General features: G+C 46.9%; 1 protein-coding gene and 1 long non-coding RNA gene across 2 annotated transcripts in view; one reads left to right on the top strand and one right to left on the bottom strand.

Moving 5' to 3' along the window:
• Positions 1–22,457, top strand: part of fer1l6 (fer-1 like family member 6) — a 203,395-nt gene that overhangs the window by 152,310 nt on the left and 28,628 nt on the right. The window contains exons 31-37 of the mRNA XM_072467070.1: positions 2,800–2,919; positions 3,593–3,720; positions 7,395–7,565; positions 7,654–7,808; positions 18,261–18,403; positions 20,540–20,628; positions 21,912–22,010. Of these exons, the coding sequence (XP_072323171.1) occupies positions 2,800–2,919; positions 3,593–3,720; positions 7,395–7,565; positions 7,654–7,808; positions 18,261–18,403; positions 20,540–20,628; positions 21,912–22,010 (905 nt within the window). The remainder of the gene's footprint in view (positions 1–2,799; positions 2,920–3,592; positions 3,721–7,394; positions 7,566–7,653; positions 7,809–18,260; positions 18,404–20,539; positions 20,629–21,911; positions 22,011–22,457) is intronic.
• The window catches only part of LOC140385189 (uncharacterized), a 46,943-nt gene that overhangs the window by 17,135 nt on the left and 7,351 nt on the right, over positions 1–22,457 (bottom strand). The window lies entirely within an intron of this gene.

Raw genomic sequence — 22,457 nt, 5'->3', positions numbered from 1 at the left:
TTTATTACACTAAGATGTGTGGCCTCCTACAGCAGCTGGCGAAATGGCTGCTGTACGAGGAGCACACATATTTATACTCCGCCTACTGGGCGGAGCCAGCAGGCAGGGAACTACCCCCATACCTGTAGTACAGGGCCTTACCAAAAAGCGCCTAATATATACATCAGTGGTAACTACAACCATTCCTGCCTGGTACAGATTCCCACACCCTTCCCAACCCATTCTGGGCTTTAGCCTGCCTCTTGTCTCCTCTTTCCTTTATTCTGCTTCTTATCTTCGGTCTAATGAAGGATGTCGAATGGATCAGACTGTCCAATCAGACATCACAGCCAAAAGTCTCTTGCATGTGGACAGTGGGACCAGCTGGAATAACTGTCCGATGACAGGTCCCCTCCCCCCCTGCCCTTGCTGGTCCTCCAACATAGATTCGGTCTCTGGAGGAGCATAAGATCGGGAGAGAGGGAGCATGAGATTGGAGCAGCTGATGCAGTCAGCACGGGAGAGACGGAATCTATGATTCAATGAGGACCTCTGTTTTTCCTGCACTCACCGCGCCCCCAATCACCGTTTTGCTGTCAGTTCCCACTCTCGGCAACCGTCAGTTCAAATGAGTTAATTTTAGATTTTAAAAAGGAAACTGACAGTTGCTGAGAGTGGGAACGGGCAGATAGTATCACACAGTCAAAGCAGGAAGCTGCCCAAAGATCAGACGTAGCAATTCCTACTCCGCAACCGTCGGTAAACCTTATGTGGTGATATGCATCACTGTATATACACAAGGGGTTAATGTAAATACACTACGCCTAAGTAAACACTAGAGGGAGCACCAGAGGCGTCATGACATTCAGACATACAGCTAATGAACACACAGAATAGGACACGACCAATGGGCAGTCAAGACACCCAGAGGTGACACTACCACAAAGGGGCATTACACAACCCATATATAAGGACACACATGCTCTGTCTCTTTCCACAGGCGACACGTAGAGAGTAGGACAGGGGCAGATCAGAAGCATCACACCCACCACGTGGCTTAGAGCAGACTGGTTAGTTAGACTGAGTTACTATAGCAAGATTAGCAGGAGAGTCGAACTCATAGAGAACGGTGCTAATGGTTCATTAAATCACATTGAACTTACTCCAAAGTCTGGAGTATCTTTTGGTCAAAGCTGCATCGAGTTGCAGCCTGTGTTATCCCAGAGTACATAACACAACACCTTACAGTTCCGGTTTGTTTTAAGCCAGTCTTTCTGGTCTGAAGATCGGAAAGCAATGCCAGAAATCCACCATCTGGGGGGAAATTCTCACCCCTGAGTTTCATGAATCAATATTCAGAATTTTGTCGCAAAAGCAAAAATGTGTTGCTCCAGGCAACTGCCTGGCTTGCCCAGTGCTTGCACTGGCCCTGTGCTCTGCACACGCAACGGTAATCTCATCCCTGTAGCATCTCTGGTTAAAAATAAAATTGTTTAGCTATATGGTACATTTTTAAATCATCTACCCTCGTTGAATACTATTCTGTAGGAGAGCTGTAATTTTCTACTATTGCAAGTTATCAGAAATCTCCATGTGCATCGACTCATTTACATATTTAATTTTCTGTTGGAGACCAGATTGCAGGTGTTCAGTTTAACTCTACAAAAGACACATTTTGTTAAGCTCCATCAATCTGTCCAAGACAGATCACAGGTTTGAACCAAGAGTGCACTTGCAAACAGTTTGAACCTTTGTGAAAGCTGTGCAGGTTGTGAGCTTATTGTGCAGGCCTGTCTACAGTGCCCTGGAGATGAACACACTCTCCGAAATAGACTTCAGGGAGAGGATGCCCTGGGAGGGGACGGCACAGAGGCTGGAAGCGATCTTCAGCCGCGATGGTGAAATGCTGTGAAAGGCTTCCCAATAACCGACGTAACTTCTGCTGCGAAGGAAGGAGCTTTCTTCTCTCTGCCGGACTGTCTGAAGTTTGCATCTCATGCCACAGCAAAACTGGGAGACAATCGTGCCATCTGCCTCCTGGGCACTCTTTGCCACTAATACCTGCTGCTACTCTGCAATGCTGGTCATTTCACTTCATGCTGTCTCCTCTACCTTACTCTCCAACCCAGCTGCTGTGCCAATCTTTATGATGGTGCTTTGGAGCGATGCAATTTCCCCCAATTAATGGACAATTTAGCGTGGCCAATCCACTTACCCTGCACATCTTTGGGTTGTGGGAGTGCCCGGGGGGGGGGGGGGGGGGGGGGGGGGTCCTATGCAGACATGGGGAGAGTGTGCAAACTCCACACAGATAGTGACCCGGGGCCGGGATCGAACCCGGGTGAGGCAGCAATGCTAATCAGCGCTCCACCGCGCCGCCCCAGGAGCGATGCAGCATTGGCCTCTGTCCTCTTCTGTGGATTATAGCTGTTGAGACGAGGGGAGAGGAAAGAGAAAATGGAGCATTTATAAGGAACATCTTTAAAAGAGAGGAGGTTCAGCGGAGCAATTCCAGGGCTTGCAGCCAGGACTGCTGAAGGCACTGCCCCTCATGGTAGTTCAAAGGATACATGTGAGAATAAAGTTGGAGGAACTCCCCAAATTCTCACAGGGTTGTCGGGCCAAGGACATATTCAAATTTTAAAATGGACTTGCTGGTGGAGAGCGAGCCACAGGTGGAGGTGAGGGTGCGATGGAGCAACTGGGAAAGTGGAAAATGGAGGGGGAAAGGGTGGGCCTTTGAGAGCGCTATTTCTTCTACATACTAGCATTCCATTTCTGCCCTATTATAAACAGTCATCTTTCTGGATCTCCTTTCAGGGTTCATTCCGGATGTGGAAGTGTGGCGATGATTATGACGCGGATGGACAATGCAACATTATGCATGGAATGCCGTCAAACACTCCTGTCAAAGTTTTAATCAGAGTCTACGTTGTAGCGGTAGGTAGCACGGATGTCTCATTCCTCACGTCTTGGGTGGGATTCTCCCGTTCCCCAGCCGCGTGATTCTCGGTGGGCGGGATTCTCTCTTCCCGCCACTTGTCAGTGGGATTTTCCACTGAAGTCACCCTACACTGCCGGGAAACCCACAGGCGGGGTTGCACTGCCAGCGGAAAAAGAGATTCGCACACGGCCAGAGAATTCCGGCCCTTATACATCCTCAGTCCCCAGCTTTCCATATGCACGCCGCAGAAACTGAAGAATTAAATAAAAACATTTTTTTTAAAAACACAAATGCTGGCAATCTGACACAAACATCAGTAAATTTTGGATACGCCTAGCCGATCAGTCTGAGTCGACGGAGGGAAGAGATGAGTTACTGCCTCAGACCCTGGGAAAGGGTCCACTACCTGAACCGTTATCTCTTCTGCCTTCTCCACAGATTCTGACTGAGACATTTCACCAACATAGATCCCTAATCAACTCGGTGAAATATGTTCAAACACGCTTTCAGAATCTGATTGATCTCCGGTCACTCATTCTTGTGTCAAATCATCATTTCTGCTGCAGTTAGTGAAGTCATCACGTGGTGGTACCATTACCAAGTTATACGCTTTGTAAATCTTTCTCCCAATATAATCACGTTATTTTTTTCCTGTTTAATCTGTCTCAGGCAACTAATCTATACCCGGCTGACCCCGATGGAAAGGCTGATCCTTACATTGTTCTGCAGCTTGGAAAGACTGAGATTAAGGATCGTGACCATTATATCCCTAAGCAACTTAATCCACTGTTTGGAAGGTCAGATGACGATTGTGTGTGTGTGTCATTGTCTGATCTACTCTGTCACATGTTCCTATCTCATAAATAATCCGATAAGGTTCAGTCGAGAGGCTCAGTTCAGCATTGAGTGCTAAATCGCACTTGAGTAGATTTAATGTTACAAGTCACAGTGGCAGAGTGGTTAGCACTGCTGTCACACAGCGCCAGGGTCCTGTGTTCATTCCGGCCTCGGGTGACTGTCTGTGGAATTTGCACATCTGCTCATGTCTGCGTGGGTTTCCTCCGGGTGCTCCAGTTTCCTCCCGCAGTCCAAAGGTGTGGCGGTTAGGTGGGGTTACAGGAATGGCGCATGGGAGTGGGCCTAGGTAGGGTGCTCTTTCAGAGGGTGGGTGCAGACTCGATGGGCCGAATGACCTCCTTCTACACCGTAGCAATTCTATGATTCTAGGTCCCAAGTTGACATTGTGAAAATGGGGATGTGAAGGGTTATCGGCTGCTGCTGTCGCTACAGCTGAAATGTTATGCCTCACTGGGAGCAGGTTAGAATGCAGGCAAGCAGGGGTGGGGTGAAATTCGGTGGGATGGTGGGGGTGGTGTACCATACTACCTCCATTGGTATTTTACCTGTGACGGGCAGGGTTTAGGTGGCACGCCTGCCCTTGGCCCAATTGATCCCTTAAGAGTCCAGGTAATGATCATTTAAGTGTCGCCTCCTGCCGCTGTTAGGGTTTTATCAGCAGCATAGGTGGAGGACATGTGTCCACATCACATGTCAAGGCTGCCAGGTAAGTTCTGGTACCCTGATGGTAATTTTGGTTGGGGATTTCCTGTTCAGGCATCCTGTGCTCAATTACGGTCACCTCCCAACAATGTGATCACCCTCCACACCTGCTCTCCCTCAGGCCACTCCCCCTTCACCAGGTCCTGCCTTAGCAGCCCCAACAAAGCCGCCGCAAGTCACCTTTGATTCCGACCTCCATGCTGCTGGTCCGGAAGGTGGATTGCTGCAGTGCTGGCAGTGGCCACCGACGCCAATGGAGCTAGCGAACCGCTGGCCACCTGATTGGCTGGCAGCTCCTAGTGGGTCGTTCCCCCAGATACAGGCAGAAACCATGACCTCAGGGAATTAACAGCCGTAAAATCAGATCAAGGCTTCCCAGCCCTACAGAAGCGGGCATGTCCCCAACTTTGCAGAGGGACTACTACCTCTGTGAAAAGCTATGGCCCATATTGGATCCCCTGGCATAGAACTGATACCATTTGTACAGCTAGAAGGACACTTTTTCACTGCCATTCACATCTACCTGTCCTTATGCATAGAAATGTATGCATTAACCAACTTCAGGCTCTACTGAGATTCCTGTTGATCCAAAAGGTTGATAATGTGATGCTAAATTTGTTTCAATCAGTAAAGATAAGAAGCTGTTGAACGATGCCTTGGTTTCAAAGTTAATTGAAAGTTATTTAAAAGTAGACTCTGCACCTGAAATCAAAAGTCAGTTATTTGTGATGAACGCCTACATTTTCATCCTCCAAGCGACTAAGGGGAGTCACGAACATTCCTGGCTCAGCCCACCCAGGTCAAGAGAAAGTGTCCACCAATGAGGGGTCTTCTTTGCTGGGTTGTCAATCAAACAATGCCTCACCGGCATTAACAGGTTTTCTATTATTTTAATAGAAGTCTGGGCTCTCAGCCAAGCCTATATAATGAGGCTTGGCTGAGAGCCCCGACAGCTCCCCAGAGGAAACATTGTTTGATTGATAGTTCAGGCTCTCTGATCTTGTCGTCAATTTCACTATGTTTGTCTGCATAGCTCAGTTGGCTTCAAGTCCTTGTGGTTTTTGAAACTTCAAATCAGATGATCGAAACATTTATTAGCTTTCAGTCCAAACCTTGGGCGAAATTCTCCCGAAACGGCGCGATGTCCGCCGACTGGCGCCCAAAACGGCGCCAATTAGACGGGCATCGCGCCACCCCAAAGGTGCGGAATGCTCCGCATCTTTGGGGGCCGAGGCCCAACAGTGAGGGGCTAGGCTGGCGCCGGAGGAATTTCCGCCCCGCCAGCTGGCGGAAACGGCCTTTGTTGCCCCGCCAGCTGGCGCGGAAATGACATCCCCGGGCGGCGCATGCGCGGGAGCGTCAGCGGCCGCTGACAGTTTCCCACGCATGCGCAGTGGAGGGAGTCTCTTCCGCCTCCGCCATGGTTGAGATCGTGGCGGAGGCGGAAGGGAAAGGGTGCCCCCATGGTACAGGCCCGCCCGCAGATCGGTGGGCCCCGATCGCAGGCCAGGCCACCGTGGGGGCACCCCCCGGGGCCAGATCGCCCCGCGCCCCCCCCCAGGACCCCGGAGCCCGCCCACGCCGCCTTGTCCCGCCGTTCAAAAGGTGGTTTAATCCACGCCGGCGGGACAGGCAATTTATCGGCGGGACTGCGGCCCATCCAGGCCGGAGAATTGAGCAGGGGGGCCCGCCAACCGGCGCGGCGCGATTCCCTCCCCCGCTGAATCTCCGGTGCCGGAGACTTCGGCAACCAGCGGGAGCGGGATTCACGCCAGCCCCCGGCGATTCTCCGACCCGGCGGGGGGTCGGAGAATGACGTCCCTTATTTTCATGGGAGAAATCACGTTCACATGTTTTGGTCTTGACCAAAGCTGGAGGATTAGGATTACTGGAAGGAGGTTTTTAGGGTAATCTCTAAAGTGGTGCATGTGAAACTGGACCCAGGGCCTCGGGAGGCCATATTTGGGGTGTCGGACCAGCCAGGGTTGGAAATGGGTGCGGAGGCAGATGTTGTAGCCTTCACCTCGTTGATCGCACGAAGGCGGATCCTGTTGGGGTGGAGAGCAACCTCTCCACCCTGTGCCCTGGCATGGCGGGGGGACCTGTTGGAATTCTTGACTCTTGAGAAGGTTAAGTTTGAACTGAGGGGAAGGATGGAGGGGTTCTACAATTCATGGGCGTTATACATCATGCACTTTCAAGAATTGGATAACATCGAACATTAGTGGGGGTGGTTGGGAGGGTTGGGGGGAGGGGGACTGTATGTGTTAATGGGGACGATGGGTGATTCCTGATTCCTTTTTGTTATTTATTTATGTGAACATGCGGACAGTTGTTTGGGGGTTGGTGGGAGGATGGGATTGGTGTTATTGATATGAAAATGAAAATGAAATGAAAATCGCTTATTGTGGGGATTGACATAGTCGTTACTGCTTATTGTTTATTGTTGGTGGGTCCAAATGTGGGAGAAAATGTGAAAAAGGAAGAGAATAAAAATATTTTTTTTAAAAAATGAAATCAGTATGTCTGAGTATAAAGTACATTTTGACTGTATCAAGAGCAATGTAGTTCTATAATCCAATGTACCTTCTTGTACCACACAGTGATGTGATGGAAAAAAAATTACATTTATTTGACTCCAAGGCTGCATCTAAAATTGTGCTGACAACCATGAGTTCCTCACTATGAATATTTGTTCCAGTCCAGTAAAAAATTCACAATCCCATTATTCTGTTTGCTCAAATTAAATCCCCTTGAGACAGAATCCTTGAAAATTCAATATATCAAAAAGCCAAACACAAAGTATAACTTGGCCTCATCAAAACGTTCCAAAAATCCTTCAGTTTTCACCTTCTGACTATTTTGGGAGAAGAATGCCTCTTGTACAGTAATTCTTTCCTTCATCTGACAGGTCTTATGAGATGGAAGCTACATTCCCAATGGAGTCTCTGCTCAAGATAACAATCTATGATTTTGATTTGGTTGGAACAGATGATTTGATTGGGTCAACTAAAATTGATCTGGAGAATCGCTTTTACAGCAAATACAGAGCTACCTGTGGACTACCGTACAAATACGAGATGTAAGGATGCCAGAAGAGATTATCGTTTGTTTCTCGGGTATCGTTTGCTTCTCGTTTGTAACGGAATCTTTTTTTTTTACAATTACAGAGAGGGTTACAATGCCTGGCGTGACGCAATGAAACCAACTGAGATTCTGACCAGAGTGTGCAAGGAAAACGGGTTCCGTGGACCCCACTTTAGGTCGGGCAAGATTGAGGTGGAAGGCAAAGTCTTTGTGGGCAAGACAGCCTTTATGGAAGACGGTGAGGATCAATATTTATGTTGATAGGAAGCTGGGGCAGATCAAAATAGCATTTGCAATTGTGAGATTTTCCTGTGTCAGTGTTGTAACGGGTGGGTTTAGACCAGGTTTTTGAGATTGATTCTGAGTGTGGAAATCCTTCACCCCACTTTTAAGTTGTTATGCTTTATCTTTCCTGATCTCTCCAGCAGTCGTGCCTTATCCGTGGAGCTAATCATAGGGCGCTAGTCTGCCAATGAGTAGTTTTATGCTCAAAAGGTTGATATGCTCATTAAAAAGAAACGAGCAAAGTGATCTTTAAACAGCCATAATTATATAGTATGCAGAACACTGTAGGTTGAAAGCACATAATACCAAATGACTGAATAAATTGCTGCATAATACCAAATGACTGAAACCTGAAACAAAAGTGCTGAAACTGCCCAGCACATCTGGCAGCATCTGTGGAGAGAGAAACAGAGTCAAACAGCAGGATTTCCCCCAACAGGTGTGGGAAACAGAGGTGGCAGCCATTTCTGGGTCTGAACCCCGCCCCCAGGGGGAAAGAGTCATTAGACACCCTATTTTGACGGAGGCACTCCCTTAATTACCCTGGAGAACATCTTATTGGCCAATTAAGGGTGGTGGGCAGGCTCTTGAAGCTTGAGGGCCAACCAGAGGCCTTGCAAATTGAAAGGAGCAGCAGGCTATGATGGAAGGTGGGAAAGAAAGAGGGCCCTTCAAATTGGAACCGCCCTCTCTCCAACTGGTTACCATAAATAAAAATGGCCTTTTGAAGCCAGGCCACCAGTATGGTGAGGATCCTTTTGCAGGGTGGCCTGTGGCTGCTCCAGCCAGGGCCCTAGGCCTGCCCGGAGTGCTGCCTCCAGGCATCTAAACTGACTCCTGCTGGCTGTGGGAATCTGAAGACCAACTGGAAAATCCCAGATAGCCTCCTTTACTTGTCTCAATAGGCTCTTTAGGATAGTGTCAGCTCCTTGTGACACCTCCCCAGATCCTTGTGCGGTCTGGTAGCCCTGCTGCCTACCATAGCCCACTGTCATCCCCCCCCCTCCCCCCCCCCCTCCCCCGCCCCCCGACACACACAAACCCAAATCCCACCTCTACAAAAATGGCTGGAGGTGGTTTGGAGCCTAGGGACTGGCCCGCCAGCTGCCTTTTCATTGCTTACTTGAAAGGTATCAATTCCCAGCCTTGCTATCAAACAATGTATGAGTAAAAGGTTGGTAGGTGGGGCTATATTTAGTTCCCACCCACCTCTGATTCTGAACCTGGTGGGTCTGAAATCCCAGCCCAATGTTTCAGGTCAATGACCTTTCATCGGAACTGTATATTCCATCATTACATTTCATTCACATTTATATGTTCACCTTTGGTTCGTTGCTATCAGTTTCAACCCCCTACCAGGGTGTGGGTTCAAGCCTTCTTCCAGTACACTCCACTCGAGGGCAATACTGCAGATATTCAGAAGGTCCATCATTCAGATGAGATATTTATTCAAGGCCCTCTCTGTCCTTTCAGCTGGGTGTAAAGGGTCCCAATTCAAAAAGGGGAGTTCTCCCCAGTACTGTGGCCAATATTGTAACCCTTGACAATTTTTAAAATTGATCATCTGATCATTTTTCTTGTTGCTGTTTGTGGAGCTTTGCTGTGGGGGAACTGACCGTTTTCTAACATTACAACTGTGACAAGCCTCAAAAGTATTGCATTGGCTGTGAATTGCCCTGGGTCATCTTGTGGGCGTATATAAACGCAAATTCCGTAGGCGGGATTCTCCGAAATGGAGGCAGAGTGTCCGCGCCGTCGTGAACGCCGTTGCGTTTCACGACGGAGCGAAACAGGCGCAGGGACTACCGATTCTGGCCCCCACAGGGGGCCAGCACGGCACTGGAGTGGTTCATGCCACTCCAGCCTCCCTTCCAGGCGCCAACTGGGTGCCGTGCCAACCCGCGCATGCGCGGGGGACTTCCTCAACGCGCCGGCCCCGACCCAACATGGCACGGGGGTTCAGGGGCCGGTCGTGTAACAAAATAGGGCCGGGGCTGGAGAGGCCGGCTCGCCGATCGGTGGGCCCCGATCGCGGGCCGGACCCCATCGGAGGGCCCCCCCCCCCCCCCCGGTGAAGGAGCCCCCCTCCACCCCCCCTCGGCCCCCTCACACACAGGCCGCCCCCCGACCCTGCGTGCAGAGTTCCTGCCGGCTGCGAGCAGGTGTGGACGGCGCTGCCGGGACTCTGCCGTATCCGCACAGCCGTTCAGCCCATCCAGGCCGGAGAATCGGCGACCCAACCGCGGACAGCGGCCCGCGACCGGCGCAAGTGGCGGCGATTCGACACTCCCTGGAGAATCGCGTGCCACCGTCGGGGCGGCGTGGCGCTGTTGCGCCGATTCTCCGGCCTGGCGCGGGGCTCGGAGAATCCCACCTCTTTTCTCTTTCTGTACTTCTTCGTGTTCCTATGTCCCAGGTATCATGGCATATCCACCCTTATCTGAGACGGCGAGTGACTTGTTCCCTGAAGTTCTGCTTCTGTTCTGATAACCTCAGGAGGCGTGTTAGAACCTGGGGCGAGATTCTCCGACCCCCCGTTATTATCTCTGGGTTGTTACCTGTTCCACGTGCTAGCGAGACGAGGAATAGTGAGAGAGAGGAGTTGAACACGTGGCTACAGGGATGGTGCAGGAGGGAGGGTTTCAGATTCCTGGATAATTGGGGCGTATTCCGGGGTAGGTGGGACCTCTACTAACGGGATGGTCTACACCTGGATCAGAGAGGTACCAATATCCGGGGGGGGGGGGATATTTGCTAATGCTCTTCGGGAGGGTTTAAACTAGTTCAGCAGGGGATTGGGAACCTGAATTGTAGCTCCAGTATACAGGAGGTTGAGAGTAGTGAGGTCATGAGTAAGGTTTCAAAGTTGCAGGAGTGTAGCGGCAGACAGGAAGGTGGTTTAAAGTGTGTCTACTTCAATGCCAGGAGCATCCGGAATAAAGTGGGTGAACTTGTGGCATGAGTTGGTACCTGGGACTTCGATGTTGTGGCCATCTCGGAGACATGGATAGAGCAGGGGCAGGAATGGTTGTTTCAGGTGCCGGGGTTTAGATACTTCAGTAAGCTCAGGGAAGGTAGTAAAAGAGGGGGTGGGGTGGCATTGTTAGTCAAGGACAGTATTACGGTGGCAGAAAGAACATTTGATGAGGACTCGTCTACTGAGGTAGTATGGGCTGAAGTTAGAAACAGGAAAGGTAAGGTCACCCTGTTAGGGGTTTTCTATAGGCCTCTGAAAAGTTCCAGAGATGTAGAGGAAAGGATTGCAAAGATGATTCTGGATAGGAGCGAAAGTAACAGGGTAGTTGTTATGGGGGACTTTAATTTTCCAAATATTGACTGGAAACGCTATAGTTCAAGTATTTTAGATGGGTCCGATTTTGTCAAATGTGTGCAGGAGGGTTTCCTGACGCAGTATGTAGATAGGCCAACGAGAGGCAAGGCCATATTGGATTTGGTACTGGGTAATGAACCAGGACAGGTGTTAGATTTGGAGGTAGGTGAGCACTTTGGTGATAGTGACCACAATTCGATTACGTTTGCTTTAGTGATGGAAAGGGATAGGTATATACCGCAGGATAAGAGTTATATCTGGGGGAAAGGCAATTATGATGCGATGAGGCAAGACTTAGGATGCATTGGATGGAGAGGAAAACTGCAGGGATGGGCACAATGGAAATATGGAGCTTGTTCAAGGAACAGCTACTGCGTGTCCTTGATAAGTATGTACCTGCCAGGCAGGGAGGATGTGGTCGAGCGAGGGAACCGTGGTTTACTAAAGCAGTTGAAACACTTGTCAAGAGGAAGATGGAGGCTTATGTAAAGATGAGACGTGATGGTTCAGTTAGGGCGCTCGAGAGTTACAAGTTAGCTGGGAAGGACCTAAAGAGAGAGCTAAGAAGAGCCAGGAGGGGACATGAGAAGTCTTTGGCAGGTAGGATCAAGGATAACCCTAAAGCTTTCTATAGATATGTCAGGAATAAAAGAATGACTAGGGTAAGAGTAGGGCTAGTCAAGGACAGTAGTGGGAAGTTGTGCGTGGAGTCCGAGGAGATAGGAGAGGTGCTAAATGAATATTTTTCGTCAGTATTCACACAGGAAAAGGACAATGTTGTCGAGGAGAATACTGAGATACAGGCTACTAGACTAGAAGGGCTTGAGGTTCATAAGGAGGAGGTGTTAGCAATTCTGGAAAGTGTGAAAATAGATAAGTCCCCTGGGCCGGATGGGATTTATCCTAGGATTCTCTGGGAAGCTAGGGAGGAGATTGCTGAGCCTTTGGCTTTGATCTTTAAGTCATCTTTGTCTACAGGAATAGTGCCAGAAGACTGGAGGATAGCAAAAGATGTCCCTTGTTCAAGAAGGGGAGTAGAGACAACCCCTGTAACTATAGACCAGTGAGCTTTACTTCTGTTGTGGGCAAAGTCTTGGAAAGGTTTATAAGAGATAGGATGTATAATCATCTGGAAAGGAATAATTTGATTAGTGATAGTGAACACGGTTTTGTGAAGGGTAGGTCATGCCTCACAAACCTTCTTGAGTTCTTTGAGAAGGTGACCAAACAGGTGGATGAGGGTAAAGCAGTTGATGTGGTGTATATGGATTTCAGTAAAGTGTTTGATAAGGTTCCCCACTGTAGGCTAGTGCAGAAAATACGGAGGCATGGGATTCAGGGTGATTTAGCAGTTTGGATCAGAAATTGGCTAGCTGGAAGAAGACAAAGGGTGGTGGTTGATGGGAAATGTTCAGATTGGAGCCCAGTTACTAGTGGTGTACCACAAGGATCTGTTTTGGGGCCACTGCTGTTTGTCATTTTTATAAATGACCTGGAGGAGGGCATAGAAGGATGGGTGAGTAAATTTGCAGATGACACTAAAGTTGGTGGAGTTGTGGACAGTGCGGAAGGATGTTACAAGTTACAGAGGGACATAGATAAGCTGCAGAGCTGGGCTGAGAGGTGGAAAATGGAGTTTAATGCAGAAAAGTGTGAGGTGATTCATTTTGGAAGGAATAACAGGAAGACAGAGTACTGGACTAATGGTAAGATTCTTGGTAGTGTGGATGAGTAGAGGGATCTCGGTGTCCATGTACATAGATCCCTAAAAGTTGCCACCCAGGTTGAGAGGGTTGTTAAGAAGGCGTACGGTGTGTTAGCTTTTATTGGTAGAGGGATTGAGTTTCGGAGCCATGAGGTCATGGTGCAGCTGTACAAAACTCTGGTGCGGCCGCATTTGGAGTATTGCGTGCAATTCTGGTCGCCGCATTATAAGAAGGATGTGGAAGCACTGGAAAGGGTGCAGAGGAGATTTACCAGAATGTTGCCTGGCATGAGGGGAAAATCTTACGAGGGAAGGCTGAGGGACTTGAGGCTGTTTTCGTTAGAGAGAAGAAGGTTAAGAGGTGACTTAATTGAGGCATACAAGATGATCAGAGGATTAGATAGGGTGGACAGTGAGAGCCTTTTTCCTCGGATGGTGATGTCTAGCATGAGGGGACATAGCTTTAAGATATGATAGATATAGGACAGATGTCAGAGGTAGGTTCTTTACTCAGCGAGTAGTAAGGGCGTGGAATGCCCTGCCTGCAACAGTAGTGGACTTGCCAACATTAAGGACATTCAAATGGTAATTGGATAGACATATGGACGATAAGGGAATAGCGTAGATGGGCTTTAGAGTGGTTTCACAGGTCGGCGCAACATCGAGGGCCGAAGGGCCTGTACTGCGCTGTAATGTTCTATGTTCTATGTGGCTTACCCTCTGATCTCCTCTCTCCAGGCGGGGAAGAACATACCTTCTGCTCACTCATTGTTTAATAGCAAGGCTTGGATCCAACACCTTTCATGTGAACCATCATGGCAGTGGGGTTCCCTACACCATTTTAAACTGTTTTGAATGCATGAGAGTACTCTCTGCAATGCATCTCAACACTTATACAATGCTGATCAATGCAATGGTCAAATTACCTTGATAGCACAATGATCAAATACTGCATGAAAAATGTATCAGACTTCTCTGACAGTACCTAATAATGACATTTGAAACTAACAAGGCCTTTTAAACTTACCTGTCAGAATTTCTCTGACTCCTCGGCTAGCTTCTCCCAAATCGGACAAACTGACTTACCTGACCTGGTTCCTTCAGGCTTCCAAATCCTTCCCATCGTCACCACAATATCATGGGGCATTAAATTCACATTTCCTCTGGGCCTTCACCATGGCGATACCCGGGATCACAGGTCATGCATGTGCGGTCACAAACTGACACATTTCCCGACTAGGGGAAGATGGCGTGGGTGGGAATGGAGTGGTAATTTTGAGTGCCGACCTCACTTCACCAGAATCAGAACCATTTGTGGGTATGTGAGGGAGGGAAAAATCCAGACCCATGTCTAGACTGTTAGAAAGTCAACAAATGTAAGGCGAACGATCTATATGGGTAGGATTTTAAGGAATGCGAGTGATCAGCACTCGCCATCTCAAGAGCCGGTGCCTAAGGTGCAACCGCCAACTCTCAAACTCCCATTGCCATTTAGCGCTTGCTGGAAGCAAATCCCACGGGGCTGGTTTAGCACAGGGCTAAATCGCTGGCTTTGAAAGCAGACCAAGGCAGGCCAGCAGCACAGTTCAATTCCCGTACCAGCCTCCTGAACAGGCGCCGGAATGTGGCGACTAGGGGCTTTTCACAGTAACTTCATTTGAAGCCTACCTGTGACAATAAGCGATTTTCATTTCATTCATTTCATTTCATTTCACCAGTTGACAGCTCTCCAAGCCATCCAATCACAGCGCTGCAGTGGCTAGAAGCGGTACTGCAGCCCATTGACTGGTAGTAAATCCTGGGACTGTTGAAATGTTAAGTTCCGGGAATCTCAGGGGTGGGAGAGTAGGAGATGCCCTGGGTGGTTGGGAGGGGGGGTGGTAATTGGGATATTGGTGTAGACCAGGGGGGTCAGGAGGGAGGCCTGGCTCTCCATGTCCACAGATTGAGGCCCCTCCCCCATCCCGATGGAGAATTTATTTTTGGTGAGTTGCCCACCCAATGAATTTAGACTGGGTGGGATAAGGCCTTTAAATAGCCACTTAAATGGCTTAATAAGTGAATGGGTGGGTTTACCGCTTGAGGCCTTGCCTGCCCAAGCGTGGGTTTGGTTAGGCAGGTTCCGGGAGTATCCTGTCCATTCTATTTTACGCTGTAAGTTATCTGTAGTGATGTTCTTGTGCAGTGTATTGGTTTCCCCTCGTATAAGGTGTCAATTACCTTATTATAGAGAGTATTGGTTATCCTCCTTGATCATGCACACTTTATCCTCTTTCTTTGCCTATATCTTTGTGCCACCTGTGCTACCGTGGGCATAACGGTAGCACAGTGGTTAGCACACATGCTTCACAGCTCCAGGGTCTCAGGTTCGATTCCCGGCTTGGGTCACTGTCTGTGCGGAGTCTACACATTCTCCCCGTGTCTGCGTGGGTTTCCTCCGGGTGCTCCGGTTTCCTCCCACGGTCCAAAGAAGTGCGGGTTAGGTGGATTGGCCATGATACATTGCCCTTAGTGTCCAAACAGGTTAAGTGGGGGATTACTGGGTTAGGGGGATAGGGTGGAGGCGTGAGCTTGCGTAGGGTGCTCTTTCCAAGGGCCGGTGCAAACTCGATGGGCTCAACGGCCTCCTTCGGCACTGTAAATTCTATGATTCTATGATCTTGTCCTGAAGGCATTGACTCCCTTTGGAATATGGTACCTTGAGCACCAGCCTTCCTGGCGTTCATGCAGGTGCCCATTTTCCCATTATGTTGGCAACTTGTGCCTTTGTCTGACATCAAATTTAATGGCAATTTCACGGCACTTGAGTAATGAGAGCATTCACACTTGATCAGCAGAGGGCTCTTTACATTCATCAATCCAGTTTCAATGCATCAAGACGATCTTGTATTTACGTGGCGCTTTTAAAGTACAAAGATCTTCCAAGACAATTTGTGGAAGCATGAGGAAGGTACAGTAATGGGGAAGAGTGAGGTCATAAAATGCATGGATATTGAGGCGTTGGAACCCATGTAAACCACAAGGATGGGCAAGCTAGATTCATAGGTAGGGTAGGGCACAAGCAGAAGAGTTAAGCTTATCAAAGGTGCTAAAAAGGAGGCTGACCAGGAAAATAGTGCAATAACTGAATTTAAGAGATGACAGAAGTTTCATGGGGAGGTGGACTCAAGGCTTTGTTGAATGTGGTGAAGGGAAAGGAGAAATTGAGTAAAGGTAAGCCAAGTGCAGTGGTCTTTGCTAAATTAAAAGCGTATTTATATATCTTTATATTATTAAACACACTACAGCAAAAATTAAATCTGATATTCAAAATAAGGAAGAACACGCTGATTTCTCTCCTTACAGATGCTGCCAGACCTGCTGAGTTTTTCCAGCATTCTCTGTTTGTGATTGCTTAATGTTATCTTTATTCTTATCTGGTACCTCAGAAAAGCATTAACATAAAGGAGAGAAGCAGGAGTGGACAATTTGAGCTTGCTGTACCTGAATTTAAGATCATGACTTATCTTCTACCTGTTGCACTTACACTCTTCTATTCTCTATATTCTTCCATATGCTAGAGAATATAGGACTAGTGTTACAGAGAGGGGAGAAAGACAAATCTGAATTATTTTTCTCACCACCTGTCCATAAGCAGAGGTGTTTTAATTTTTGAAATAGGCTGTGGCGTGTTTCACCAAACCCTCTGTTTGTGAGGTCAATTTTTAAAGTGACTCGCAGTAAACTCTCTTTAGATATAAACAGGAACATTGTTTACTCATACATTCAAACCGGGGAATGGTTGCAACTTCGTACACAGATATACACACAGACAAGCATGTGGTAGTCACCACTAACTGTATTTGATGTATATTAGATGTAGTATGGTAAGACTCCTGTACTAGAGGTACATGGGTAAATCCCTGCCTGCTGACTCCGCCCAGTAGACGGCATATAAATGTGTGTGCTCACCGGAGCTGCTCCCATTCTGATAGCAGCTACAGGAGGCCACACATCTTTGCTCAATAAAGCCTTGATTATTCACTACTCTCGGCTTTGTAGTAATTGATAGTGCATCAAAGCACACACAAGAATACAATAAGAAGATAGAAAAGAGGAGTTGTTACAACAATTGATAACATAAAAGGAAAAACACCATAGATATGGATATCAGTTTATGTGATTGCCAGAGTCCAAAAAGTCAGAGTCCAGTGAGGGTTCCTTCAAGAGGAGCTAGCCAAAGCAGCCTTTGCAGAATTCCTTTAAAGTTAATAGTAATGCAGCAAGATGAGATTGGTAGGCAGAGACTTGGACTGCTCAGTGGGCGATAGCAGGAATCTTCTAAAGAAACAGGCTTCGAGGAGACATAGATTTGATGCAGGCTGTTGGTAAGCTTGAAGTCCTGCTTGGATGTTTGCAGGCTAGAGTTTAAACAGTGGCCTGGGTTGCAAATCTAAAAATGTAATATTAAAACTTTCCAAAGACCAGAAGCTTAGGTCTTTGATGTTGCACATTAATGAGTCAGTTACAGGTTAACAAGCAGTTTCCATGCCTCTGGTCCAAATCCATCATTCACCTTAGGACAGAGATGGTGACTTTTAGTACCTCTGCAAGTATAAGGAATTTTGATGGATCTCCCTTTTGTAGAAGCAGGCTTGGTAGACAGGTCGTCTACTGGTCCTTGTTTTAGTTGATTGTAATGTGTCCTCACAATGAGAGATGTGAGATTCCAGAAGAAAGAGGGTTGAGATTTTGTCCTGTAACTTCAGTTTGAAATTTCTAGAAACAGTAGCCAGCTTGTGACTCATATGACCTGTGGCGGCTATCCTTCGGATCAACAAGGTCCATCTTTGAAATAATCAAAAAGGTACAGTTTGATTTAAACAGTTTATGATCTCTTTCACGTCTTAAGAACATGGCAGTAGACAAATATTTCCTCAGGAATCAGGCTAGTGAACTTTAATTGTATTCCCGTAAAGCAAATATATCCTTTCTGAAGTAAGAAGGCAGGAACTGCACACAATACGGTAGATATGACCTCACAAAGGCCTTCTATAATTCTTGTAAGACTTTATTACTCTTATACCCCAATCCTTTTGTAATACAAGCTAATGTACTATTTGCTTTCCTATTTGCATGTTGCAGCTGTATGTTAACCTCCTGTGATTCACTGACAAGGACACACAGGTCCCTGTGAATAGGAACATCTCCCAGTCTATCACCATTTCAAAAACATTCTGCTTTTCTGTTTACCCTGCCAGAGTGGACACTTCACATTTCTCCACAGATATTCCAACTGCTGATTTCTTGCAACACGTGTGTGCAATTCATTATAAGTAGTGATAAATACTTTGATATGATCGAGCATATTCCATTGCTTTTTAATGCAGGTGAAGAGGTGATATCACATGAACATCTGGCTTTAAAAGTGCTACATCAGTGGCCAGTGATTCCTGGGGCTGGGTATAAATTGGTTCCTGAGCACGTTGAGACCCGACCCCTCTACCATCCCGACAAACCAGGCATGGAACAGGTGACGTAAATATTAGTGGCACAAAACTCTGCTTGCTGAGAGCTTTAACCATTTTGTGATGTGATACGTGACCTTTTTGCCTAACACACCTCCATTATAACGGTACCCTGTTGAGCCAATCATTTTGCAAAAAATGGTAATATGCGTGGCATGCGAACTGTCCCAAAATATAGCATGAAATGGACCATAAAATAGTCAAAGCTAAAGATTTGCAGCTTTATATCAGGCAGTATTAAAACCGGGGGCTGGTTTCGTTCAGTTGGCTGAACAGCTGGTTTGTGGTGCAGAGCGGGGCTGATGCACAATCAATACTCTTGAGACCATGAGGAGTCATATCGATTCAGCTTTAATCAGATAGAACTGTACCCAGCAGCGATGTTACGGAAGTGAAGGTTGCTGGGACAGCACCGGTTCTTATACTCCGCCTCTCAGGGCGGGGCTATGTACATTACCCAATGGTAGACCCCGCGGTCTAGCCAATGGTCATTCACCTCTCAGGTACTGCAATAACTGGTATTACCACAGGGGCCAACAGTGCGGGTTCATTTCCTGTACCCACTGGGGTTATTCATGAAGGCCCCGCCTTGCCCCTCGCCTGAGGTGTTGTGATCCTCGGGTTAAATCACCACCAGTCAGCTCTCCCCCTCAAAGCGGAAAGCAGCCTATGGTCACCTGGGGCTATGGCGACTTTACTTACTATTATAACTGTGGTCGACACAAAATAACCTTCTGAACTCGGCACACAATATTTTACCAAATACCTGAGACTTTGGGTTTTCTCTTGATAAAAGAGTTTTATAAATGGACGGTAAGTCACAACTTGCGTACAGAGGGACTGGATGCACCATTGAGTTTGCACAATGCTGACCGATCTAACAACAACAACTTGCATTTACAAAGCGCAGTTGATGTAGAAAAACGTCCCAAAGCACTTCAGTGGAGCGGTATTAAACTGCATTCGACACTTAGCCACTTAAGGAGATATTATGCTTGGTCAAAATTGCGGGTTTTAAGCAGTATCATAAAAGAAGAGAGAGCTAGAGAAACAGAGAGGTTCATGGTGGGAATTCCAGAGCTTAGCATCTCTACAATTGAACGCATGGAGCTTGAGAATGAGCAAGAGGCCAGAATTGGAGGAGTGCAGAATTTTGAAGGCTTAAGGCTAGATGAAGTTACAGAGTTAGGGAGGGGTGAGGCTATGGAGAAGTTGAACACAACTACGAGAATTTTAAATTGGAGGTGTTGTTGGACCCAAAGAAAGTGTAATATTAATCCATTACAACATTCTCTTTCTCAAGCTTGGCAGACTAACTGTTCACTGCTACATTCTCTATGGCAACTCCGCTACCAATCAAGTCCAATTGCAAACCAATCGGCGCCCTTTTCACATGCAGTATAAATTGATGTTCCCTTTGAGATTTGATAATCTTCAAATATGTCCTGATGGGTACAAGATGGAAAACTTCAACAGCATGTTTAATTTTTGGCAATACCTATCAATTCTTTGTGGGACATTATTTGCACACAAATTGGCTGCTGCGTTTGCAAAATAACAGTGGCTGTAACTCAAAAGCAAATACTTGGCTTATGATGTGCTTTGAAAGTTCCAGATGAAAGGCAGTGTCTGAGTGCAAGTTGTCCCTTTCATTTAAAGGCTTGGTTGGTTGATCAAAACTCATTCTGAACATAAAACTACACTCAAAGTTACACTTACATTGCAGATTTAGTAGTTTTATCCTCAGTGAAGTAAAGTGGGATTTTAAAGGGTCACTTGTTTATGCTGCTGGAATGGGGCTTTGGCCATATTGGAAATATACAATAATTTTCTGCCCAGCTGTCTACTTGATACAATCGCACAAACTTTCAACTTTGACGGAGGTGCTAAAAAATGAACGATAATGGATTGGCTGTCCATTATGGAACGGGAGTGTACATTGGAGGGTCAATTCAATATCACTTGCTCAGGTTGTCCTTGTCTGTTTTTTGAAAGAGAGCCACCCACAATAATCCCAGATGAGCCGATTATAATTCCCAATTTCCTAATCATGTGTCTTAATGTAATCATTCCTCTACTGTCACGTAGAGTTTATTGAAGTAGATGGTTGTATCATGTTTCTGCTTCTGATAATACTCTAGGGTCGTGTTCGGATGTGGGTGGACATGTTTCCAATGCATATGCCCCCTCCTGGGCCTGCTGTTGACATATCACCTCGCAAGCCTAAAAGGTAATAGGGAGAAGGCGGGGAAACGAAGCTGGGTGAGTTGTTCAACCAGAGAGCTGGTGCAGACACGATGGGCCAAATAGCCTCCTCCTTCACTGTAACAATCCTGTGATTCTGTGAATTCTAATTGAAAGAGAACGACAGGGCAATGCCCTATTGAACAGCAGTAATTTATTCTCCAAAAGGACATTAAACTTTATCTTGCAGCTCTTTCATTTGTCAAATGGTTCACCATCACAGTGAAACTATTTTTATTCCATCTCTTTAGAGAACTCTCTGGTCATTTATTTCAATGACCTAAAATTGATATTAAATCAAAATATATGTGCTTTAAAAAAAATCCACTTTGAAACTAGATGTTCCAAAGTCTGCTCCCAACCTCAGCTCTTCAGGTGAGACCTGGATCGGTTTTGGAATTGAGGACATTTGAGTTTTTAAAAAACTTTTAAGTTTTAGCATGGTCAATCCACCTAACCGGCACATTTTTAGACTGTGGGAGGAAACCGGAGGAAACCCATGCAGACGCGGGGAGAACGTGTAGACTCCGCACAGACAGTGACCCAAGCCGGGAATCGAACCTGGGACCCTGGAGCTGTGAAGCAACAGTGCTAACCACTGCGCTACTGTGTCGCTAGAATTTAAAAGGTTAAGGGGTATTCAAGATGTTAACAGGGAAAGACGGCAGATAAAGGTCCATTATTTCTACTGGTTAGAGATTCTAAAACTAGGGGGTATAGTCTAAAGATTAGGGCTAAATCATTCAGGAGAGATGTTGGAATGAATTTCTTTGCTCAAAGGGTGAAGTGGAGCAGTTGTTAATTTTAAATCTGAGATAGATAGATAGTTGTTAAGCAAAGATATTGAGGGATACGGGTCAAAGGCACGGATATGGGGTTAGGTCACAGATCAGCCATGATCTCATTGAATGGCGGGACAGGCCCGATGGGCTGAATGGCCAGTTCCTGTTCCGATGTTCCTAAGGTGGCCGCCTCCCTATGTCCCCACACTCGCTGTTGGAAAATGCAGGTGACCCCGTAAAATGTCCCCTAGTTGGGGGCTTTCTTTTTTAAATAAGTTAACCGCTTCCTAGAACTGTGCTCCGCAGCCCAATGCTAGGAAACCTCCCCATCAGCAGAAGAACAATGTGGGGCCGTCCCGAGGGCTGCTAAAATTCAGCCAATAGTGTCTGAAGGAAGCAACTTGTCTCCAATTTAGCACATACGTGAAATATTTCGTCGTAAACGTCTGCGACGTAATCTTTGATACATTGATGTTTTTGATTGCAGGTATGAACTCAGAATAATTATCTGGAATACCGAAGATGTGATATTAGAAGATGAGAATTTTATTACAGGTCAAAAGTCAAGTGACATCTACATCAAGGGGTAAGAGCACCCAGTCTACCTTTTAGATTAGACAAGTGTCTTACTGAAAACTGGGATTACAACGTAGTTACAATCTTACCAAATCTTTACAAAATTGGCAGCAATGGGGTGGGTCATGCATTTGATATGTGCGCCAGCCTTTCTGGCGAATTATTTTAATGCTGCTTCAATTTAGAAATTTAAATCCATTTTGATTCGCGCAGCCAACTGGTGCTGGGTCGATGTTACTTTGTGCAGACTAGATCTGCATGAAAAGGAGTCCAATTTGGACAATGGAGAGATGATGTTACTTGGCACGGTAAGGAATGCTTGTTTCATGATGCATAAAGAAGACTTGGCAAACTTACCCTCAAGTGCTGAATCCCATATGGCAGCGGTTTCTGTCCAAGCAACTTTAGTTCATGCGTTACTCAACAATGTAAAGATCGGGGGGGGGGCAGAAATTCC

The sequence above is a fragment of the Scyliorhinus torazame genome, chromosome 11, assembly GCF_047496885.1.
Source record: "Scyliorhinus torazame isolate Kashiwa2021f chromosome 11, sScyTor2.1, whole genome shotgun sequence".
Lineage (NCBI taxonomy): Eukaryota > Metazoa > Chordata > Chondrichthyes > Carcharhiniformes > Scyliorhinidae > Scyliorhinus > Scyliorhinus torazame.
The sequence above is the reverse complement of the archived record's forward strand: the minus strand, read 5'-3'. Positions and strand labels throughout refer to the sequence as shown.